The sequence below is a fragment of the Monomorium pharaonis genome, chromosome 7 (genome assembly GCF_013373865.1).
Source record: "Monomorium pharaonis isolate MP-MQ-018 chromosome 7, ASM1337386v2, whole genome shotgun sequence".
In the NCBI taxonomy this organism is placed as follows: Eukaryota; Metazoa; Arthropoda; class Insecta; order Hymenoptera; family Formicidae; genus Monomorium; species Monomorium pharaonis.
The window spans coordinates 14,993,462-15,013,093 of record NC_050473.1 but is presented as its reverse complement, the minus strand read 5'-3'; the positions used below and the strand labels follow the sequence as shown (position 1 = coordinate 15,013,093).

Genomic DNA, 19,632 nt, shown 5'->3' with positions numbered 1-19,632 from the left:
TTTAATAAGTACCATAAAATCGGTTTTTTTAATCTTCTAAATAATCTAAATCATTAATAAAATATTTACCCATAGTTGTGCCGCTTGATGCCCCCCGGGCCTTCTGCTCTCGAATTTCGCCTTATTGTCCTTCGTGGCTCCTTCGCGCCAAATTTGTCGCACATTACTTGCACACGAATAACGGCGAGAGCACAAGGTCTGGCGATACTTCGTACAATACTCCCGATCACGACGATCACGTCGCGTTTCACAATAGAACGACGCGGGGAACGTGCGATTACGCGAAATTACAAACTTTGTCCTGCCTAATTAATAAAAACTCACTCCCATTTGAAAATTTTATATCCTACATACAGTTAAATTAACAGTTTTCTCGGTAACTAGTTGTGTTTCACTGGACACTCGATGTTTTATTGCGCAAATAAAATCCGCGGGAAAAATCTCGCGCGAGTACCCGTCTCGATGTGCCGCGACGAGGCAAGCAACGTCCCGTTTCGCAAGCAAGAGTTGTATTTCGTATATATCTCTTTGCGACTCGACCACTGCGTGTCTAGGACGATCGTCCGTCATTGTATTCGGAATCCTCGATATCGTGTTCGCGCACAATTCGAACCCGCGACACACAACACGGACGAGAAGCATTTGCCCAGTGGGGAGCAGAATCCAAAATGGCGTCGGCAGACTGGCGCGATGGCGCGTTAAGTAGCATCGTGACGTCACGCACGCAACGTACAACGCGGGACATTCAAATGGGTACGGAGACAGACAACACGCTCTCATTAGAGAATTTGTACATAAGAAAAGCTAACTAACATCGCAAGACAACGACAAAAGTAAACGCGTAAAATCTAATTAGTAAACATTCGTGAAATAATAATTATACTCAATTGAAAGAAAATTTATTATTAATCCTTTCTTTATTCCAGAAAGGAACCTGAGAGCAGTCATCGCGTCGTTTTAGGTGTTTTCATTCATCAGCACCTCTATGTGCATAAAATGTGCACATTGAACTATGTAGGCTGCGTTCCGATATTTACTGTCAGTACTGAAAATCTATATAGAAAAAACCTAAAAAGTTATGCACATTACCTACGGGATTCGTGAATAATTGACTACATAGTTCAATGTGCACTTTTTGTTGATGGATGGAAACATCTAGGGCCACCTAGGACCGGTTGTTTTAACTTCTTGGTAAACTTACCTACCAAGTAAGCACGTGTCTATCTTCATTTCTTTTCTTAAATATAAATAAAGACAAACATATATTTATCTGATAGGTAAGTTTACCAAGAAGTTGGAACAACCGACCCCTAAAACGACGGGATGACCACTCTCAGGTTCCTCTCTGGTATTTCACAAATTTATACGACGAAACTTGACGTATGTAATCGGTATATTATATAAATTAAAAAATGTATATACCTATGCTGTGTGCGTGTAATAGCACACACATGCGCACACGCAATACACACACACGATGCGCCACGTAACACAACTAAATTATATGTAAATTGATTCTTCGATTTCAGAATCGAAGAAGAGATCGAATCATTAAGCGATGATGTCCCGAATTTACAACCAATGTGTAATAAGGGTAATTTCAAGATGAATCCTGTGACTGAGATGGTTCAATTCTCGCAGTTATTGTAATACAAAACTGACCTCGATATAACTGAATGGTTGATGATGACAACTGAAAAGCAGAACGATACTCTGCAAGGACTCTGTTCTAAAATCGCGTTTGTTTTGCAAAAGGTAATTCTTCATCGTATTTTAATAATTACATACTCGGTTTTACACGCATAATATAATCAATATATACTGCCTTAAATTAGCATTATGCCTCTTGGACCTTGGCAATAGCTGCATCATTTTATTGACGCATGGTGGGCAATACTCGCAAAGCACTAGATTGTTGTGGCAGAGTTTAGATAACACTCTGAAGGATATGCAAGGTATACTTCTTGTAAACGTCTTTACTTGGTTCACAAAATTATTTTCACGACTCTCTTGAGATCGCTCAGATAGCACTCTCAATAGCACTCTCCAGACTTCATAATCAACCATTACATTGTCGCTAATATTTATGCTGCTTTGGTAAATTAAATATTACTTTATTAGATACAAGTTATTATATAGCTGTAATCAAAATATTAGACATCTTAAATTTTTTTTAATATTTTTAACTGCAAAGGTACAAGGTTTTAACTACAAGGACAACTTGAAGTACAAACACAGAAATTAAAATGTGAATTATTCTTTGTTTCAAGAACCCTTAAACTTATGTTGTAATGCTAGCAACCAATAAAAAATAATCAGGGTTGGAATGCAATACATTATTCGTTATCGTTACTTTTTTGTTGTTAATATGATAATATTGTTACATTTTTATAGTAACAAATTCAGCTGTTACTTTTATTGTTGTTTTAATTCTAGTTGGTAGTTTTTTAAATATTGAAAAATATTTGGTACTTTTTATTATAAACTGTATATTTTGATAGCCATTATTGTTTTTAATGAAAGTTTACTGTGTGTGTGTGTGTGTGTGTGTGTGTGTGTGTGTGTGTGTGTGTGTGTGTGTGTGTGTGTGTGTGTGTGTGTGTGTGTGTGTGTGTGTGTGTGTGTGTGTGTGTACACCGCGCACACACACACGCACGCACGCACGCACAGTAAACTTTCATCAAAAACAATGATGGCTATCAAAATATACAAGTATATAAAAAATAAAAATATTAATGTGAATTATAATAAAAATTAGAGAAGAATTATTAGATAAATTTAATATATATAAAAGAAAGCTTATATATATTATATAGTTTGGAGTTTTAAGTTTCAATATTAATTTTTAAATAATGTATTTTAAAATTAATATTTTACTTTAACATCACAAAAATATAAGATAAAGAATCATTACTTTCTAAATGATGGTATTAAATTATTTTTTACAAAAAATAACGATAATGTAATATAACGCATTATTTTTTTAAAGTAACATTCTAATTGAAAATAAAAGAATTCCAAATGAATAAAAAATATTTTTACGTAATACTTTTGGCCTTAACTGTATAATGAAACAGAGATTTAACTATTCGTATTAACTAGTATTTTTTTTACAGGGTGACTTCAAGACTGCTACAAGTTTCTATAGATCTTCGTTTAAGCTTGACTTAAATTTTGAGCCTGCTGTTACAAGGTTGCCAGTAATACTATGTTTTTTATTATTTGATGATAAAAAATTCGCAATGAATGAGATATTACGAAATATTTTATAATACGACTTTTTATAAACTGTTAATGCGAAATAATTCGATGAAAGTACCTTTTTATATTGTTAATACATAATATTAAAAAAATGTACGTAAGTATTAAAAACAAGGAAGAAGCAATTATGCAGCAATTACATGATACTACGTTATTATGTGTATTACAATAAATTTTAAATGAAGGGAAAAAATAGTAATGACAGATACTTAATTGTTAAATTATTACAAAATTTTATAGTCGGATAAGATACTTGTATTTTCACATCAAATTTTTAAGTTTAATATTTCAGAATACAGAACAGATAAAAAATGAGCACATTTTTAAATGTATTGTTTATCTGTTATTGTAAATATTGTTTATCTCATATGAATGTGATAACTTCTTGTTGTACTTGTGTACATGTGTTTACTCATGAAGCAATATATTATTAAAATGTAAAAAGTATTAAATAAAAAATAAATTTTGCAATGAATTTGACTTATATTAGTAAAATTACTGCAATAGTTGCTGATCATTAGTAACGACTGTTTAATAAAAATTTTAGAATAATAAGACTAAAATAATAAATTGCAAATTGATACTTTCTAGATTTAATTTTTATATAGATTTGATTAAAATATTTTTTACTTAAACTGTATTAAGTTTTGTAAGTACATATATCAATTTACTGACTAGTGTAAGTATCAGTTTGAATCTCACGAGGCAGCGAAATGAAGGTGCCATTATTGTATTCAAGTCGAATCCCAATACATATTTATTTGATGACAACAAGTTCAAAAAGTCTCTACTGTAGTTGTCCTACTGCTTAAAGTTGCTTGAGAGCAATATTTTATTTCGCATCACGTTTATCACATATTTTGTTCGACATAAACGTGATATAAATTCAAATAATTGATTTGATAAAAATGCACTCACCGATTGCTGTCGCTGCTCCTACTGCTGATGCTGCTGCTGCTACTGCTACATTCCTTTTCCCGTTTTGATTCTGAAAATGTGATAAATATTATTCCTAAACTCAAACAGTTTGAATCTCACGAGGCAGCGAAATGAAAGTGCCATTATTGTATTCAAGTCGAATCCCAATATGTATATTTATTTGATGACAAGTTCAAAAGTCTCTACTGTAGTTGTCCTACTGCTTAAAGTTGCTTGAGAGCAATATTTTATTTCGCATCACGTTTATCACATATTTTGTTCGACATAAACGTGATATAAATTCAAATAATTGATTTGATAAAAATTCACTCACCGATTGCTGTCGCTGCTCCTACTGCTGATGCTGCTGCTGCTACTGCTACATTCCTTTTCCCGTTTTGATTCTGAAAATGTGATAAATATTATTCCTAAACTCAAACACAAAAGCAGGTAAAGAAATGTATCACTTGAAAAAATAGTATATTTAATACCGAGTCGCTTGATTCATGGATGCCGCTTTCTGCTGACATCATCCTGCTTTTCTCGAACCGCACATTAATAACGATCGCCCGATACCTTATTCGGCACTCCCGATATTACGGTTAATATATCACACACGAGTAAAACGTAAACCTCGCGCGAGAATTTCACTTGGCGCGACCGTTACATTTGAAAAAGTGAAAAGGACGGCTCGTCTGATTGGCGGCGAAAATCAACCTGGCACGAAAGTGGCGTGACGTCACGTAACTTCATGGAAACGCAGGCCGAGGAAAACCGTTTAAATGAAAATTACGCGCCGAGATACGACAAACGGAGACAAATTCGTTTCGAGAATTCGTATGCTCGCACGACGACTAGTAGCACTTTAATTGGCACTCGCGATATTCTACCGAATATCCTTTTCACTCTTTAAGCCAAAGGCAGAGAACGAGACGTAGGTGTCGCAGTCGTAGTCGTAGGAAAAACGTAAGTCGTACATGTCGTAGTATACTATTCTGGACTCTAGAATAGTAGTATATTACGACTTACGTTTGTCTCTGCCTTACCCTACGACTACGACTACGAGACACGCACGGAGTCGACGGACCGTCCGACCGGCGCTGGAGTGGCGTACGTGACGACTGGAGCGCGGAGCAACGGAGCAACATGGCGGCAGTGGCGCAGGCGCGGCGAGTCAACAAGTCGGTCGCCTAGCAACGCCGAGTCGCGCCGACTAGCGCCGAGTACCGCCGAGTCTGCCTGCCAGCAGTCACGTACGCCACTCCAGCGCCGGTCGGACGCACTGTCGACTCCGTGCGTGTCTCGCGTATTCAGAATTCATTGTGCGCAGGTACGGTGTTATGTTGAGAGTGCCGTCGCGTTAGCAAACGATACGCGAGCTGTGAGATCGTACGTAAAAGAGATATTATTCATGTGTAAAGCGCGGCATCGTACGTTTGCCTTCGGTTTCGAGTGAAGTGTTCGCATTCGAGCGATGTAGAATATCGCGAGTGCCAATTAAGTGAAGTGCTACTAGTCGTTGTGCGATACGAAATTCTCGAAACGAATTTGTCTCCGTTCGTTGGCGTGTGATTTTCATTCAAACGATTTTCTCAGCCTGCGTTTCCACGAAGTTACGTGACGTCACGCCACTTTCGTGCCATGATTTTCGTTCCGGGCAAAGTTTTCGTGTGCACGTATTAGCTCGAGGAGTGTATTATACGTACGCAATCCGTTCGGTAGAATGTCGATCGTGCCAATAATGAAACTTTACTAGTCGTCGCGCAATCATACAGAGAAGCAAAACTCTGGGAGCGAATTGATTTACTTCTGTTCAGTGTGTCTTGACGTGCCGTACTTTTCACGTATTTTTCCAAATGTAACGGTCGCGCCAAGTAAAATTCTCGCGCGCAGTTTATGTTTTACTCGTGTGTGATATAATATCCGTAATATCGGGAGTGCCGAATAAAGTATCGGGCAATCGTTAATTATTATTGTGCGGTTCGAGAAAGCAGGATGATGTCAGCAGAAAGCGGCATCCATGGAGCGACTCAGTATTCCGGAAAAGGAATGTAGCATGGTAGCCAGCAGCAGCATCAGCAGCAGGAGCAGCGACAGCAATCGGTGAGTGAATTTTTATCAAATCAATTATTTGAATTTATGTCATGTATATGTGGTATTGCATATTTATAGAACACGATTATGCACATTAATTTGCATAAAACAGATTTAAAATATGAATGCATTGTAAAATTTATGAATATATTAGCATGAAACAACCAAATAAACGTGGACATAGCATAGAAGAGACCTAAAAAGTCATGTACATTACCTACGGGATTCATAGATATTTGATTACATAGTTCAATGTGCACATTGTGTGCACATAGAGGCGCTGATGAATGAAAACACCTAAAACGACGCGATGACCGCTGGTAACCGTAAGATTTCGACCAATCATATCGCATAAATAAACCGTAATCGACCGAATTGACCAATCGTATTATTCGTATCAATTTTTTACGGTAACGGTTACAGGAATATACGTGCAATGCAATCACGTGAAATGGCCTTTAGAAACAATATCCTCGGTATCCAAATCGAGTCAAATCTGTCCGACGTGGAGAGATCAAAGATATTTTTCCAATTACAAACATGCCGCAGGGAACAGATTTCTCAGCGCCGAAAATTGTCCTATGATAGAACGTGTCTTAGCTACTACCGGTTCAATCGTCTCTCGTCGTCGTTTTCGATCGCACGGTGACGTTTCGTGGAATTCGCCTTCGACGCGCGAGGCTCGAAACGTAAGTTTATCGAATCGGTGGAAAATGCGAGCCATGCAAAATGGAGCGGAATGTGGGAGAAACGAATCTAGCAGATCGTGGAGAACACATCAAGATAGAAGAATGGTTGCCAGAAAAGAGTGTGGACGATCAACAGGGGGAAACGCAGAATTCGGCTGTGTTTTACAAGCGTGTTATGAACACTACAGGTAAACTTGAATTTGTTTCTTCATACATTTAGGATGATCTCTGATTACATTAAATTATCACTTTTTCTCGCTTATCTTTAGTGTCAACGAGCGATTTCAACGAATTGTCAACAAACTCAATATGGTTGAGAGGCAGCGCTACCGGGGATGTAAATTTGATATCTGAATCTGAAACTAGACTAGCAGAAACTTACTTGCTAATAGGTATATCTTTTCACAGGTTTTATAGAGAAAAATAATCAATTTAAATTAATGCTTATATTTTGATGTAATTTTGATTGAAATAAGTGAATATAGATTCATATGTGAATAACAAATAAAACTGAGTCTTGTAATATAATTTCTTATAGGAGGTACAATTGAATTGCAGTCAACAGCTGTATCACAAGATTCACTGTCAATAAATAAAAATTCTATGGAAAATTCAATTGAGCTTAAACAGGAAAAAGGAACAAAGCTATCGAAAGAACAGAAAGATTCTATGAAACGTATAAAGCAGCCTGAAAACTGGAAAGTAAATGTAAAGAAAAATGCTAGATTAAAAGGGGAAGAATACATCGGAGTTGGAGGTAAATACAGAGACAATAAACCTTTAAAGAAATTCTCCAATATTTTTACATAATATAAGAATTTTATCAAATATTAAAAATAAGTTTATAATACAGATATTCCTAACTTATAAACAACTTTTTAAAATAGTATCATGGAAAGAGTCTTATAGAAAGGAGAGTTTTAAGTAATTTAATTGCAAGCGAAAGATCAGAATTTTGATAAACTATATTTATAAGAAATAATGGAGTTTAAAGAACATTTTGGAATTGGAAGAATAAAATTTGACTATCATTTCCATAAGATTATAAGATGTTAAGAAATTTACCTATAAAATATTTTACAAAAATATTGTTACAAAATTATTTTTATTGCTTAAATTTTGTTTATTATTTACTATTTTTAAGAAGGTAATACCACAAGCTTTTATATTAGCAAATACATGTAAATATAAAGTCATCTGTGAAACTTTACTTCTTCAAACTGAAAAACAATTTTGAGTTGACAGACAAAAATTAATAATTTGTGTCTGTCAACTTAAAATTGTTTTTCAGGCAAAATAGTGCCAGCTAAAAAGATGGGACCTCCCTGCATCTGTCGCATGCATTGCGCGGATAAGATAGATGAAAAGGAACGTGAAGAATTGCACAAGACCTTTTGGAATACCTGCACGTGGCAACAGCGAAAGCAATACATTGCATTGTCCGTTAAAGAATCTCCGAAACAACGTACTCGTATACGCAACAACGTTCAACGTTCTGAGCATTCTGCATCGAGATGTCGGCAGGTGACCTTCACTTACTCTCTCCTGCTAAAGGGCGAATTCATAACCGTGTGCAAGTCGATGTTTCTCAGTACATTTGCGGTGTCTGAGAAGTTTGTGCGACAAGTGATGGAGAAGAAACGGATATCGCCAGGCGGTATCATCGGACCGGATCAAAGGGGCAGGCACACGCCAAAAACTAAAAAGAGCGAGAATGTGAAGGAGCGAGTGCGTGAACACATTAAATCGTTCCCGACCGAGAAATCGACGGATCCCAAAGATTGCAGTGGTAAATGTTACTTGGACTCAAATTTAAACATAGCCGCGATGCATAAATCATACGTGTTAAAATGCAAGCAGGAGGGTGTACCTGAAAGTGATATAGTGAAAGAGAGTTATTATAGAGAGATGTTTAAGACAGAATTTAATCTTGGATTTAAGCGTGTGCAAGCTAAAGAAAAGAAACTGTTGTCAAACAGTTGAGATAAAAAAAGGACATGAAGAGAAATGGATTTATTAATTGCATCAAGGAATATTGATTTTTACAATATTGCTCGATAATTATAAAATAAGACAAGTTTTCAATATCGGAATTTACAAATTTATTAACAGTTATTTTTTGTTACACAATTTGTTACACTTGGTATTATTTGACATTAAAATTAAAAATGTTAAATAACAAGGTACATAAGTGTGTAATGTGCTGTATAGAAAAGTATGTTTTCTCTTATACAATAAATTTTATTTTCTAATTATTTATATCCAGAATTCCTACCATAGAAATTTTTTTTTAACTAAGCAGAATGTCAATTCAAATAATATACACTTGATAATAATATATTAATCAAAATCTATACAATTAAAAATTATTTGTAATAAATTAGAAACATTTATACAAATGTAAAAAGAATATATATAAAGCTTTTCAGTTTTTTTGATAATTTAAATATCAGTCTTATTTAGGCCAATTACTTAAGATAATTTCTTAATAATTATATAAACATCTAAATTTATAAAAGAATGATAACCTTTGCTTTATAAATACAATCCAAAATGTAATTATTTTGTAAAAACTACAAACTTCAATATGCGCGTTTGTTATTTAATACCAGATCTATATTTTCAATTTTCTGTTAAAGCTAAATTACTGCTAAAAGACAATCTGCTAACACTTAAAATAATTATTTATAAAATTTTTATATTGACGTTATAAACTTTTAGAGAGACAACAGCAGTATCTAAAACTACAAATGAAGTTTAATAATCTATAATCTTAGAATATATTAGACATTTCTTGGAATTTCAAATTATCACAAAGTTATTTCTTTGTTAATTATAATAGTTATCAAAGTAATGCATGTTGTTTGAACATTTAATAATCCTGATATACCTTTTTAATTAAATAGAGGTATCTTCATTACCATTTAAATCTAGTTAAGATTTGAGTCTCATAATCATCTCACTTCATTTGGTAGATATCTGTAACATTAACATCGTTCTCTTTAAAATGTTATTATAATAACAATATAATTGTCATCACTAGTTTTTCTTTGCCTGCGAAATTTCTCTACATCGAAGCGTCGCTGCCTCTATAGCGGTGATTAGTGCCGATCTTAAGCCATGCTTCTCTAATTGATGAGTACCAGTTATGGTGCAGCCTATGTAAAGAAAAGAAAGATTTATATTGACTGAAAGCGCATATTTTAATTATTATTTTATATATAAATTCTCTGACCTGCTGGTGAAGTCACATCGTCCTTGAGCTGCCCTGGATGAAGATTTGTCTCACGAACCATGGTACCGGCGCCTAAGACAGTTTGCGCAGCAAGCTTATATGCAATGGGTCTGGGTAGTCCCATTTTGACTCCACCATCGGCCATCGCTTCGATTACCATATATATCTAAAGAAATTCCCCATTTTCCATTAACAATACTAATCAGTTTTAATAAAAATACCACTTTTTGTTTTTCTGTTTTCCAAATTTAATTGTAATAATTATAGTTTTTATATAAAAACTTTATGTAAAAATTGCAGATTATTTGCAATGAACTAATAAAATTCAAACGTTTGCTCACATAGGCAGGACCAGAACTAGCCAAGGCGGTCACGGGATCGATGAAACTTTCCGGGACCTCTTCGCAGATGCCTACGGCAGAAAACAGTTTCTCCGTGACCTCAGCATCCTTATCGCTCGCATATTTTCCACGCGCAAATACTGTGGCGCCGCAACCAACTAATGCAGGTGTATTTGGCATTACTCTCATCACGGGAGTCTCTTTTGGCAGCGCCTGAAAATTTGTTTCTTCTAGTATGCATTGTTCTTTTTTATTTTATGAATAGCATCATAATACGTTAACGAAAATTTTTATTCGAGAAAAATATTTTAAACTTCAGATTTTGCATTTTTTCGGAAATCATGAAATATGAGAAATTTTACAATATTTTAAAATTGACATATGAAGAATTTTAGAAAAGATATTAATTTTTTTTAACATCTAAAAAGTATTCCAATTCGCGTAAATTCCGAGAAATTTTATAAAAAGTAAAATAATACAGAAAAAAATCTGAAAAATTATTTAAAGAATTCTAAGAAAAATTTTTGTCAGAGAGTTTACGTCGTTTTAGAATTCTTTACATAATATGTGAGAATTTTGAAATATTCCAAGATTTCTAAAATTTCTTATTTTCTAATTTTCGAAGTTATTCTACCTTTTCTAATGATTCCAGGGAGATGCCCATGGCGATGGAGATGAGTAACTTCTTATTGTCGTGTGTCCTGAACTCTGGCAAAACTTTCGGTACAACTTGCGGCTTCACCGACAGAATCAATACATCGCCGTAATCGATAACAGGTACGTTCGTAAAAACAGTATTTGATCCCATTTCCTACAAATGATTTAATTATTTTTGACACTTATACATTTCTGATACTTATACTTGATGTCATATTTGACAGCGCAATACTTATCATTGAAAAATTGCAATCTCGTTTATCAAAAATGTAATTAAACGTCATTTTTTCGTATAATTTCTTATCTATTATTTTTATCGTGATAAATATCTTAAGACATAAATGACGTTATCTACCGAAACACAAATCTTTATACTCTCTATATATTTATATTTTCTTTCGTGCATATCTGGTATATTTGACATTATCTATGTAAATACGAATAGAACTCTTAGATAATTCTAGAACTTATTGCGGTATTGAGGTAATATATTAAATTAAGTCATAAATAAGTTTCATTTTACTCAACAAAATTGAATTTTTATATGTAATATATAAATTAATTTCAATCTGTTATATATTTTTTATTATTATTTATTATTTTGCATACAAATAATTAAATAAAGTGAAATTATTAAATAATAAAATAAAATAAATAATTTGATGTCGTGAGTAATGGTAATTTCTTAAAGTATTAATTCTCTCTCAGTAATTTTATGATAATTGTCTAACGGAATTTATTTATGAATCAACATACAATAAATATGAGACATTTGAAAATAGTTACACAATCGATAAATGACTGCCGATAAATATGCAGATGTACAATCAGTGTTATAAAACTATATCTCGTCGCAAGATGAGTAAAGCAAATATCGAAAGAAATGATTCCATTAGAAACCTTGATCAGTTAAAAGCAACACAACTGTACATTATGTTTTTCTAAAACTTAAGATAACTCTCGACAACTTTTGATAAATTATTTTTCCTGATTTTGATCAAGTTAATCTGCCAGCTTCACAATCACTCAAAACATTGTGCGATATAAAGCAAACGAATAATTTTGTCTTTGTTAAATGTTTTTAATATGACAGACAATTTGTATTACCGATAATTATCATCGGTTCATCATGATGAGAAATCGCATCTTATCAGCATTCTTATCAAGCAACATATTATAAACAAAAACATAAAAAAAGAAGCGCTCTTTGGTTTAGATTTTCCTTTTTTATGTAAAAGTTTCGAAGTTTGATTACCTTAAAAGCCTCGATGCTTCCGGTGTCATTAGGAAGACAACTGGCCAGCATCATTTCACCTTTGCTTAAACCTATAAAATTAGAGAAACGTTCCAAGATATTTTTGGTGAACTTTTGTTAATCAAATCCAGAGGTTTGTTTTTTATTGCTGCACTAGAATTTTTCACCAAATTTTAAACATACTTATTTCACTTTTAAGTATAGAATATTCACTAGCCATAAAAAAATAGATCTAATATAAACAATCTTACATATCGTGAAAATTTTATAAATTTTTTGAAAATTTCTTAGATTTTTTTATACGAGAAACACTTTTGAGAAGCGCTGAGAAAGTAAAAAAATTCTCAATATCAATATTTTAAAGAATTTGTCATATTTTAAATTTATGATGATTTATCGTTGAAATACACGAATGTATAAGGAAAAAATAATTTACCTATCCGTATGAAACCCTTGGCGAGCGCTTGGGCCATTTTTCCACCTCCAAGGAAACCGATTTTCAGCATGTTGGTATCAATGTTCAACGGTATTCTCGATTTTTTCACCTCACCGTCCGCGAGAAGCTGATCACTCACTATGGAATATAGAAAAGGATTATCGGTCTTGTTCTACAATGCACATTTGATAATTAGGCGAAGAAACAACGGAGAAAGTTTCAATGTGGCTTAATGAATTATGAGGATTTTTATAACACGCAAAAATCGAATGTTCATTCCGATGTGCGAACGTACGAATTATCGCTCTGCTTCTCAGCAATGCAGCGATCTAGTTGTAACTATCGTATTTGTTGTTTGAGAAACGTTGATATGAACGCGATAAGACGGCAGCTAAAGTTTGTATTTTTTTTTTATGTCACCGAGGTCAGCCTCCCGTTCGAACACGATGATAGTTTCACATCTCGCGCTCTTGTATCTCTCTCTATTTCTAACGCAAATCATTCGCCTTTCACGACGCGAGAATGGTTCACACTTTTATGTAATCTCACGGGAGATAAGAGCAATCTCGTTCGTCTTTTGTACCTAATTTGAAAAACGCATTTGACCGCACCGTCGACCACCAATCTCGGTCGGATTGATTTGCGGTACAGGTCACATAAACGTGTAATTTCCGTCCGTTGTAGCATAATATTAAAGAGACGTTACGTTAACTTCTTTGTACCTCAATTTTTACGAGCCTTTTTATAGATGTTTACGAGCCTTTTAGAGGTGTTTTGACTAAACACATGTTATTGCTTGCGGTCTTTCATTCTTCTCACAATGATAATATAGTTAAAATAAGTCACAATGATTTTGAGATTACAATTTTGTAAGTTGATGAAGAAAAAGAACATTCTTATTTTGAGAATATCTTTATTTTTTAACTTGAATGAGTTTTATTAATATTGAAATGAGATTATGTACCAAGAATTATAATTTTTTACTTATTATCAAATCATATTGTGTGCTTTTATATGTATAAATAACTTAATTTTTAATTTCACGCATTAGCTAATGATGCAAAACAAAAATTAAAAATATTAAATCTAAAATGGCGATTTTATTGGAAATAAAATGACAACATTGCAGATGTTATACTCACCATATTTACGCATGTTTAAATTCTGCCGAATACGGCGATTAAATTTCATTAACTTCAGACCGACAGTCATATTTATCATTACTTCGCAATTAATATGAATAAATGGAGTTGCATATAATTAACAAAGAATTCCAAAATCCAATATTAGAATTTGATCGTTTTCTTTTTAAAGGTCGTGCAGGATCTGAAAAGAGAAATAAAGTAATTGAATATCATATTAATAATAAAATGGAAATTGTAATATAATTGTAATACAATCTCTTTTCTTCTTAGTCTCTACAGGTTTTGCTCGACTTCCTCGAGATCGTAATAGCGTCGCCTCAAGTTTAGCTTCTCTAATTTTGGTACCTCTCTACACGTACTTTCACAGATACCAATGTTGCATCCCTTCCATATTATAATAGGTAACTTGTTAGATAAAAGCGCGCATTTTAATTGTACTTAGTATCATAATAAACGTATGTACAAAATATATACAGTAAAATTAAATAAAAAGCTTCTTTGTTTAATAATGGTAAGAAATTATATTGTAAGAAACAATTTAGTAATAACAAACCGTTTTAACATTATTTTGAACATATAAGTTATATTTTTTATAATAATATTATACATTAGATATATTAAACATATACATATATGTGATTTGATGTGTATATATAGTATTCTATTGTACATAAATATTTTTGGAATAGAAGAAATTATGAAAATATAAATGAAAGAAGGCACAAAAGTTATACTGTACACACATACGTACAGAAAATAATTACAGGATTTTAAAAAAAACATGAAAATCTAGTAATTGTTGTAATTAACAAATTAGAAACAAGGAACAAGAATAAATAACAAAATAAAAACTTAAGAAAACCATATAGAAATTTTGAAAAGTTCTCAAATTGAAATAAAATTTTTAAAAAGTTATATGAAGAATTTTAAAAGAAATTTTCCGCGTAGTAATTAAGGTAATGCGTCATATAAACTAATTAATATGTTTACAAGATAACAGCATGTCGGTGATTGAACACTTACGAGTTTCTCTTATGTGTTCAGTATTGATAATAGCAAAATGATAGACCGATAGAGATTGGCTAACACAAATCAGATGTTACTCATCCGATTGTAATCTGCGTGCAGTGTATCACAACGTAGGCTCTGCTCTTTCATTACTACAGACGACCATTTTCGGCCGTCCTTATATATGTTTAAGGCGCATCTCCGGCCTATCTCTGTTACGGAAAACTACCTGTTATTCATGCACCCAATCGGATTCCAAATAAACTGACTGTATCGCTCGATATCGTGATCCTCTTTTTTAGGTGGATTAATATTAATCGATCTGTGATCAAGATTTCACAAGAAAAAAACTTAAGATCTCTAAATGAACATTTTTTTCACATTACGTATTAATACGAAATATCAAATATTATTCTATCATTACGATCGATGGAAAAAATTGACGTTAAAGAAAATTAATGTTTGTTCATTTTCACATAAAAAAAGAACACAAAAAGGTGCATTTGTTTGTGGAAATTTTACAATTTAAAAAAAATGTATTTTTTTATTAAATATTAATTTTTATTTCGATATAAAACTTGTTTGAATGCATAGTGCAACAAATATGGATTTTCTTATTATTTGAAGTTTTTACAATATTATGTATTATCGATGTTCTCAACGAACGTGTTTGCATACGAAATGTTCAGATGACGCCGTAAGTATCAATGAGATGTTCCAAGAAAAAGATACATAGCGCAACTTTTATCTTATCTAGATGCGGCTCGTCTGATGTGCGCATACTACAAATATTGATTGTACTTTTAGATCGTCTAAATAAAATAAAATTACAATTTATATAAACAGTCATCTTTTTGATAAGCCAATGTTTCAAGAAACTCCACATAATATACATTATTATATCAATCGTATCAGAGAGAAACCAAAGGGAGTTCTTATTCACGAAGTCTGATTGAATTCTGAATCGTCCTTTTATTCGGAGTGTTTTGCGATAAAGTCGTACAACTCTTGTCAGAGTTCAAGAATCGCGCGAGTAATCCACCGAATGCGTTTCACACACGCACCAGCACGCGAATGTCTTCCGTTAGATTCGACTCTCTTCCTCTAACTGTTTCTCAATCTAGATAACTGCGAGATGATCAGAATCTTGAGATCTTAGCAATCTCGAATCGTCGTCGGAAAATCACATCTCTGCTTAAAGCGAGTGGGAAAAATTACCGGAAATTGTAATTTAAAAACTCGATTGGACTTAGTTTGTGTTTTCCTTTTTTGCTAGTTTTCCCTTCGATAATTATCATTTATGTATCATTAACAATTACAAAGTATAACTGTATACATATAACGTTCCGCGAAACGAATGGAGCTCGCATAGAACGGCGAGAGTTGGTCTTCTCTCATAAGAAAAATTAATTGTGCTATCAGATCGTTCAGCTTTCTCATTCGTAGAATAATTTCTCGCAAGTTTAATGTGTGTAAATACAAATGTATGTAAAAATTAACATAAAAAATGTAATACCTTGAAAGCGAATTGTGGCATCATATTCCTTCAAAAAATTAATATTTTTTATAATATGTTAAATTAATACATATACGTTTTATTTATTTGTCTTTGAATTTATGTTTCAAAGATACATATTATATTATAAATGTATTATTTTAAATTGTATTATTTTTAACAAAAAAAAGATTATATTGATATATCAATCAATTTAATATAAAATATTCAAATAATACACTCATAAAGATTCAATTAAAAATTTTAACAAAGAAATCGATTTTAACATAAGTACAAAATATTTTTTGTTGTGTAATAAGAAATATAATAATGATAATAGCAGAAACTGATAACAAAGACAGCAAATCCGGTCAGAAATTGCTGGTAAATTGACATCAACTAGGTCCGTATTAAGGTCGCGTTTTGCCGAAGAATTCTGCTGGGATGACTTGACAATAGACTGATAGCAGAAACTAAATGGAGTTTATAAAATTACGCATCAGCGTTCCGTATAAGTCAGACCCTGTATTTAAATTTGTAACCTTTCTCTCGATACAGTTAACGTAGATATTTTGCAAGAACCCGTTCTCGACAGACTTTCTTCGTATATCTAATCACTACGATCACAGTACGACGCGATCCAGCATGCGACAATGCAACATGACGTAACGATGTTTTTGCAAGCATCTTAACCCAGACTCATTCCGATTCAAATTAATCCCACGATTATCAATGTATAAAAAACTGTACAGTGCAAAAATAAGTCATTGTCTTATGATTCCTATAGCTCTTGTTATTATCTAATCACTTCGGAATCTTCATTGAAAAACTTATTGTTTCGCGGGTACATTCAGGAGGTGATCGAGGGTCAACGTGCTGTTTATGTAATATATAACTCGTGCGAAAGTTTTACACATTGCAGATAACAGACAATCTGGCTTGCATCGGATACTTATGACTGCGATAATTTATCGGCATTAAAATTAAAATAAAATAAAAATTTCTAAACAAAATCTCACTTGCTTATCCGTAATATATTCTTTGTTATTAATTAAAATCTATTTTACACGACTTGGGCATATATTATGAAAAGTTTTAGTTTTTTCTTCAAAAATATAATAGAAATCAAAGAAATATTTGAATAATTCCGATAGGAATCTGTTCCGAAGAGTTTCATAACACGTGCCCTGTAATCTGTAATTCGTGTTGAAATGCAAGAGTTATATATGATTGTTTTAACGTGTTTTTTTCTTCGTGTAAAATTACGAAAGACACTTGAGAAATCATAATATATATATATAAACGTGACATATAAAATTGTAGGTAGAATTACACACAGGTAGAATTATACATTAAAATTTACTATGCATTATCAAAAGCAGGCTTAAACTAGTTTATTAAAAAAAAGAAAAAAGAAACGAGATAACTTTCTGCAATAATTGCTTGCAAATTTATTTCGCGTTGTTTATTCGATGTATTTTTTCGATATGTTTATACGTATAACAAACAGATAAATAAACGTGATCTCATAAGGCACCACTAAAAGATTTGAAAAAAGAAACATTTCAACCGTGCGAGATACGTATGTATGTATATTCAGTGCCGCATGATTATTCACAATTGTTTTCGCGATTAAAAAAGTCAAAACATAATCTCTTTACATTGATTAAAAACGATTAAAACAAAGAATGAAAAGCGACTTCTAAATGCAATGCAAATGGATAACAGAAAAATTCGTTCGTCATTGCAAGCCAATCTAAATAAAAAAAGGATATTCAAATATTCATGTAATTAATTAAAAACATTTACGTAACGCTTGCACGTTTCCGTGGCAAAAAAATATTACATCTGAAGAAATAGTATGATGTATATCTATATCTACATGTGTACTTTGTCCGAGAGAGAATTATCAAGCACGTTACGTTTACGTAACGTGATTTGTTTGATAACGTATTAAACGTATTTATATTAATAAATTAATAAACGGTAACTAAATTAAAATAAAATTTATCTATTATAACTTTTCGCATGTAGTCTATCAAATCTTTAAATTAAAAATTCTCGAAGACTTACAGCCGCGCGTTGCATCTTGCCAGGCCGTATTGCACTTTAGATATTTGGAGAGCTGGAGGATCGGAGGAGGGAAAGGAAAAGTGGTCGGAGCATTGAAAAGGAACAGAAAAGGAGAGTCGAGCAACGCGGAGCACAGCCTGCACAGCTGGGAGAAGGACGGCGGGTAGTTTCGTGCGTGTTCGTGCGGCTCGATTAACGCTCGCGCTATTACCGTCAGTTGCCGTCAGTCGTCGACAGTCGCTCGGCGAGTTAACACGGGAGTGAGGTGATTGCTCGCGATCGATCGATCTCGCGTGACCTCGTGGTGCGATTTCATTCACTATAACGCCGACCGACGACCGACGAGGGGCCTGGAATCGCGCGCTTGTGAAAGCGCTCTTTCTCTTTCTCTCCCTCTCTCTCTCTCTCTCCCTTTCCTCGCTTCCCTGTCAGTCGCGTCGACAGTAACCTTTGCTCCGGATTGAATCCGAACGGCGAGTTAAGATGCCGTTTTATTGACTCTCGTGCAATTTTCTCGAAACCGAGTCAGCGCGACGAACGCGGGGGCGAGAAAGAGGCCTCTTCTGTCTCTCTCGCTCGCTTTCTCAAATGCGTCGTATCTAAAGTCGCGGTGCCGCTATCGATAATCGTGACATCACGCGGCGTGTTACGTTAACGTCGTCGTCGCCCTCATCCGTAGCCGCTGTCAATCGTAGTAAAAATGCCCGCACAACTCAGCAAGTTTTCGTTTGAAGCGCCATGCATGGATTACGCTCACCCGTGGACCGACTCCTGCGTCAGCGCGACCGTTGGTCTCGGGCTGCACTCCTTGCAGGAATCCTTCAGGATATACACGACCGTATACATCGTACGTTTTCGTGACGCGATTACATCTCTCTCTTTCTCTCTCTCTCTCTCTCTCTCTCTCTCTCTCTCTTTCTTTTTCTTTATTTCTGTCGTTTGTTAGGATGTCCGGACTCGCCCAGGTCGTTCGAAACGAGGTTACGAACCGGGGGTTGCGTTTCCCACGTTCCGTCATCGGCACC

The 19,632-nt window shown here is 33.7% G+C and overlaps 3 protein-coding genes and 1 long non-coding RNA gene across 11 annotated transcripts in view; 3 read left to right on the top strand and 1 right to left on the bottom strand.

Moving 5' to 3' along the window:
• Window positions 1-620: 620 nt before the first annotated feature.
• Window positions 621-3,736, top strand: LOC118646442. Of its 3 annotated transcripts, XR_004964020.1 has the most exons (5): window positions 1,063-1,208; window positions 1,278-1,380; window positions 1,530-1,755; window positions 1,836-1,955; window positions 3,117-3,736. It is a non-coding gene; the product is annotated as an uncharacterized LOC118646442 (long non-coding RNA). The 3 variants fall into 3 exon arrangements; XR_004964021.1 differs by lacking the exons at window positions 1,063-1,208; window positions 1,278-1,380 and adding an exon at window positions 621-753; XR_004964019.1 differs by lacking the exon at window positions 1,063-1,208 and having other exon boundaries at window positions 1,222-1,380.
• Window positions 3,737-6,697: 2,961 nt separating this feature from the next.
• Window positions 6,698-9,217, top strand: LOC105832448. Its single transcript, XM_012673400.3, has 4 exons — window positions 6,698-7,150; window positions 7,232-7,354; window positions 7,501-7,719; window positions 8,254-9,217. Exons 1-4 carry the CDS (start codon window positions 7,003-7,005, stop codon window positions 8,943-8,945), a joined length of 1,182 nt encoding a protein of 393 aa, XP_012528854.1. The 5' UTR covers window positions 6,698-7,002; the 3' UTR covers window positions 8,946-9,217.
• Window positions 9,041-18,953, bottom strand: LOC105832449 (pyrroline-5-carboxylate reductase 2). 5 transcript variants are annotated; one of them, XM_012673401.3, is made up of 9 exons: window positions 18,608-18,740; window positions 14,029-14,212; window positions 12,887-13,024; window positions 12,451-12,521; window positions 11,173-11,349; window positions 10,539-10,751; window positions 10,198-10,363; window positions 10,017-10,120; window positions 9,041-9,941 (listed from the first exon to the last, which is right to left on the bottom strand). In XM_012673401.3, the coding sequence occupies exons 2-9, from the start codon at window positions 14,105-14,107 to the stop codon at window positions 9,927-9,929; spliced, it is 963 nt and encodes a 320-aa protein (XP_012528855.1). In that variant the 5' UTR covers window positions 14,108-14,212; window positions 18,608-18,740; the 3' UTR covers window positions 9,041-9,926. The 5 variants fall into 5 exon arrangements, with proteins under 5 accessions (XP_012528855.1, XP_036145383.1, XP_028044596.1 ...); XM_036289490.1 differs by lacking the exon at window positions 18,608-18,740 and adding an exon at window positions 18,819-18,953 and having other exon boundaries at window positions 9,041-10,120; XM_028188795.2 differs by having other exon boundaries at window positions 9,041-10,120.
• The window catches only part of LOC105832447 (transmembrane protein 135), a 13,116-nt gene continuing 4,674 nt past the window's right edge, over window positions 11,191-19,632 (top strand). Inside the window, exon 1 of one of the 2 annotated variants that reach the window (XM_012673399.3) lies at window positions 11,191-11,315. Coding sequence is in view for 1 of the 2 variants with exons in the window: in XM_012673398.3 (XP_012528852.2) it covers window positions 19,308-19,454 (147 nt within the window). In the remaining variant the exon portion in view is untranslated. Of the gene's footprint in view, window positions 11,316-18,856; window positions 19,455-19,632 lie in introns of those variants that run through there. The other variant, XM_012673398.3, reaches the window with a different exon arrangement.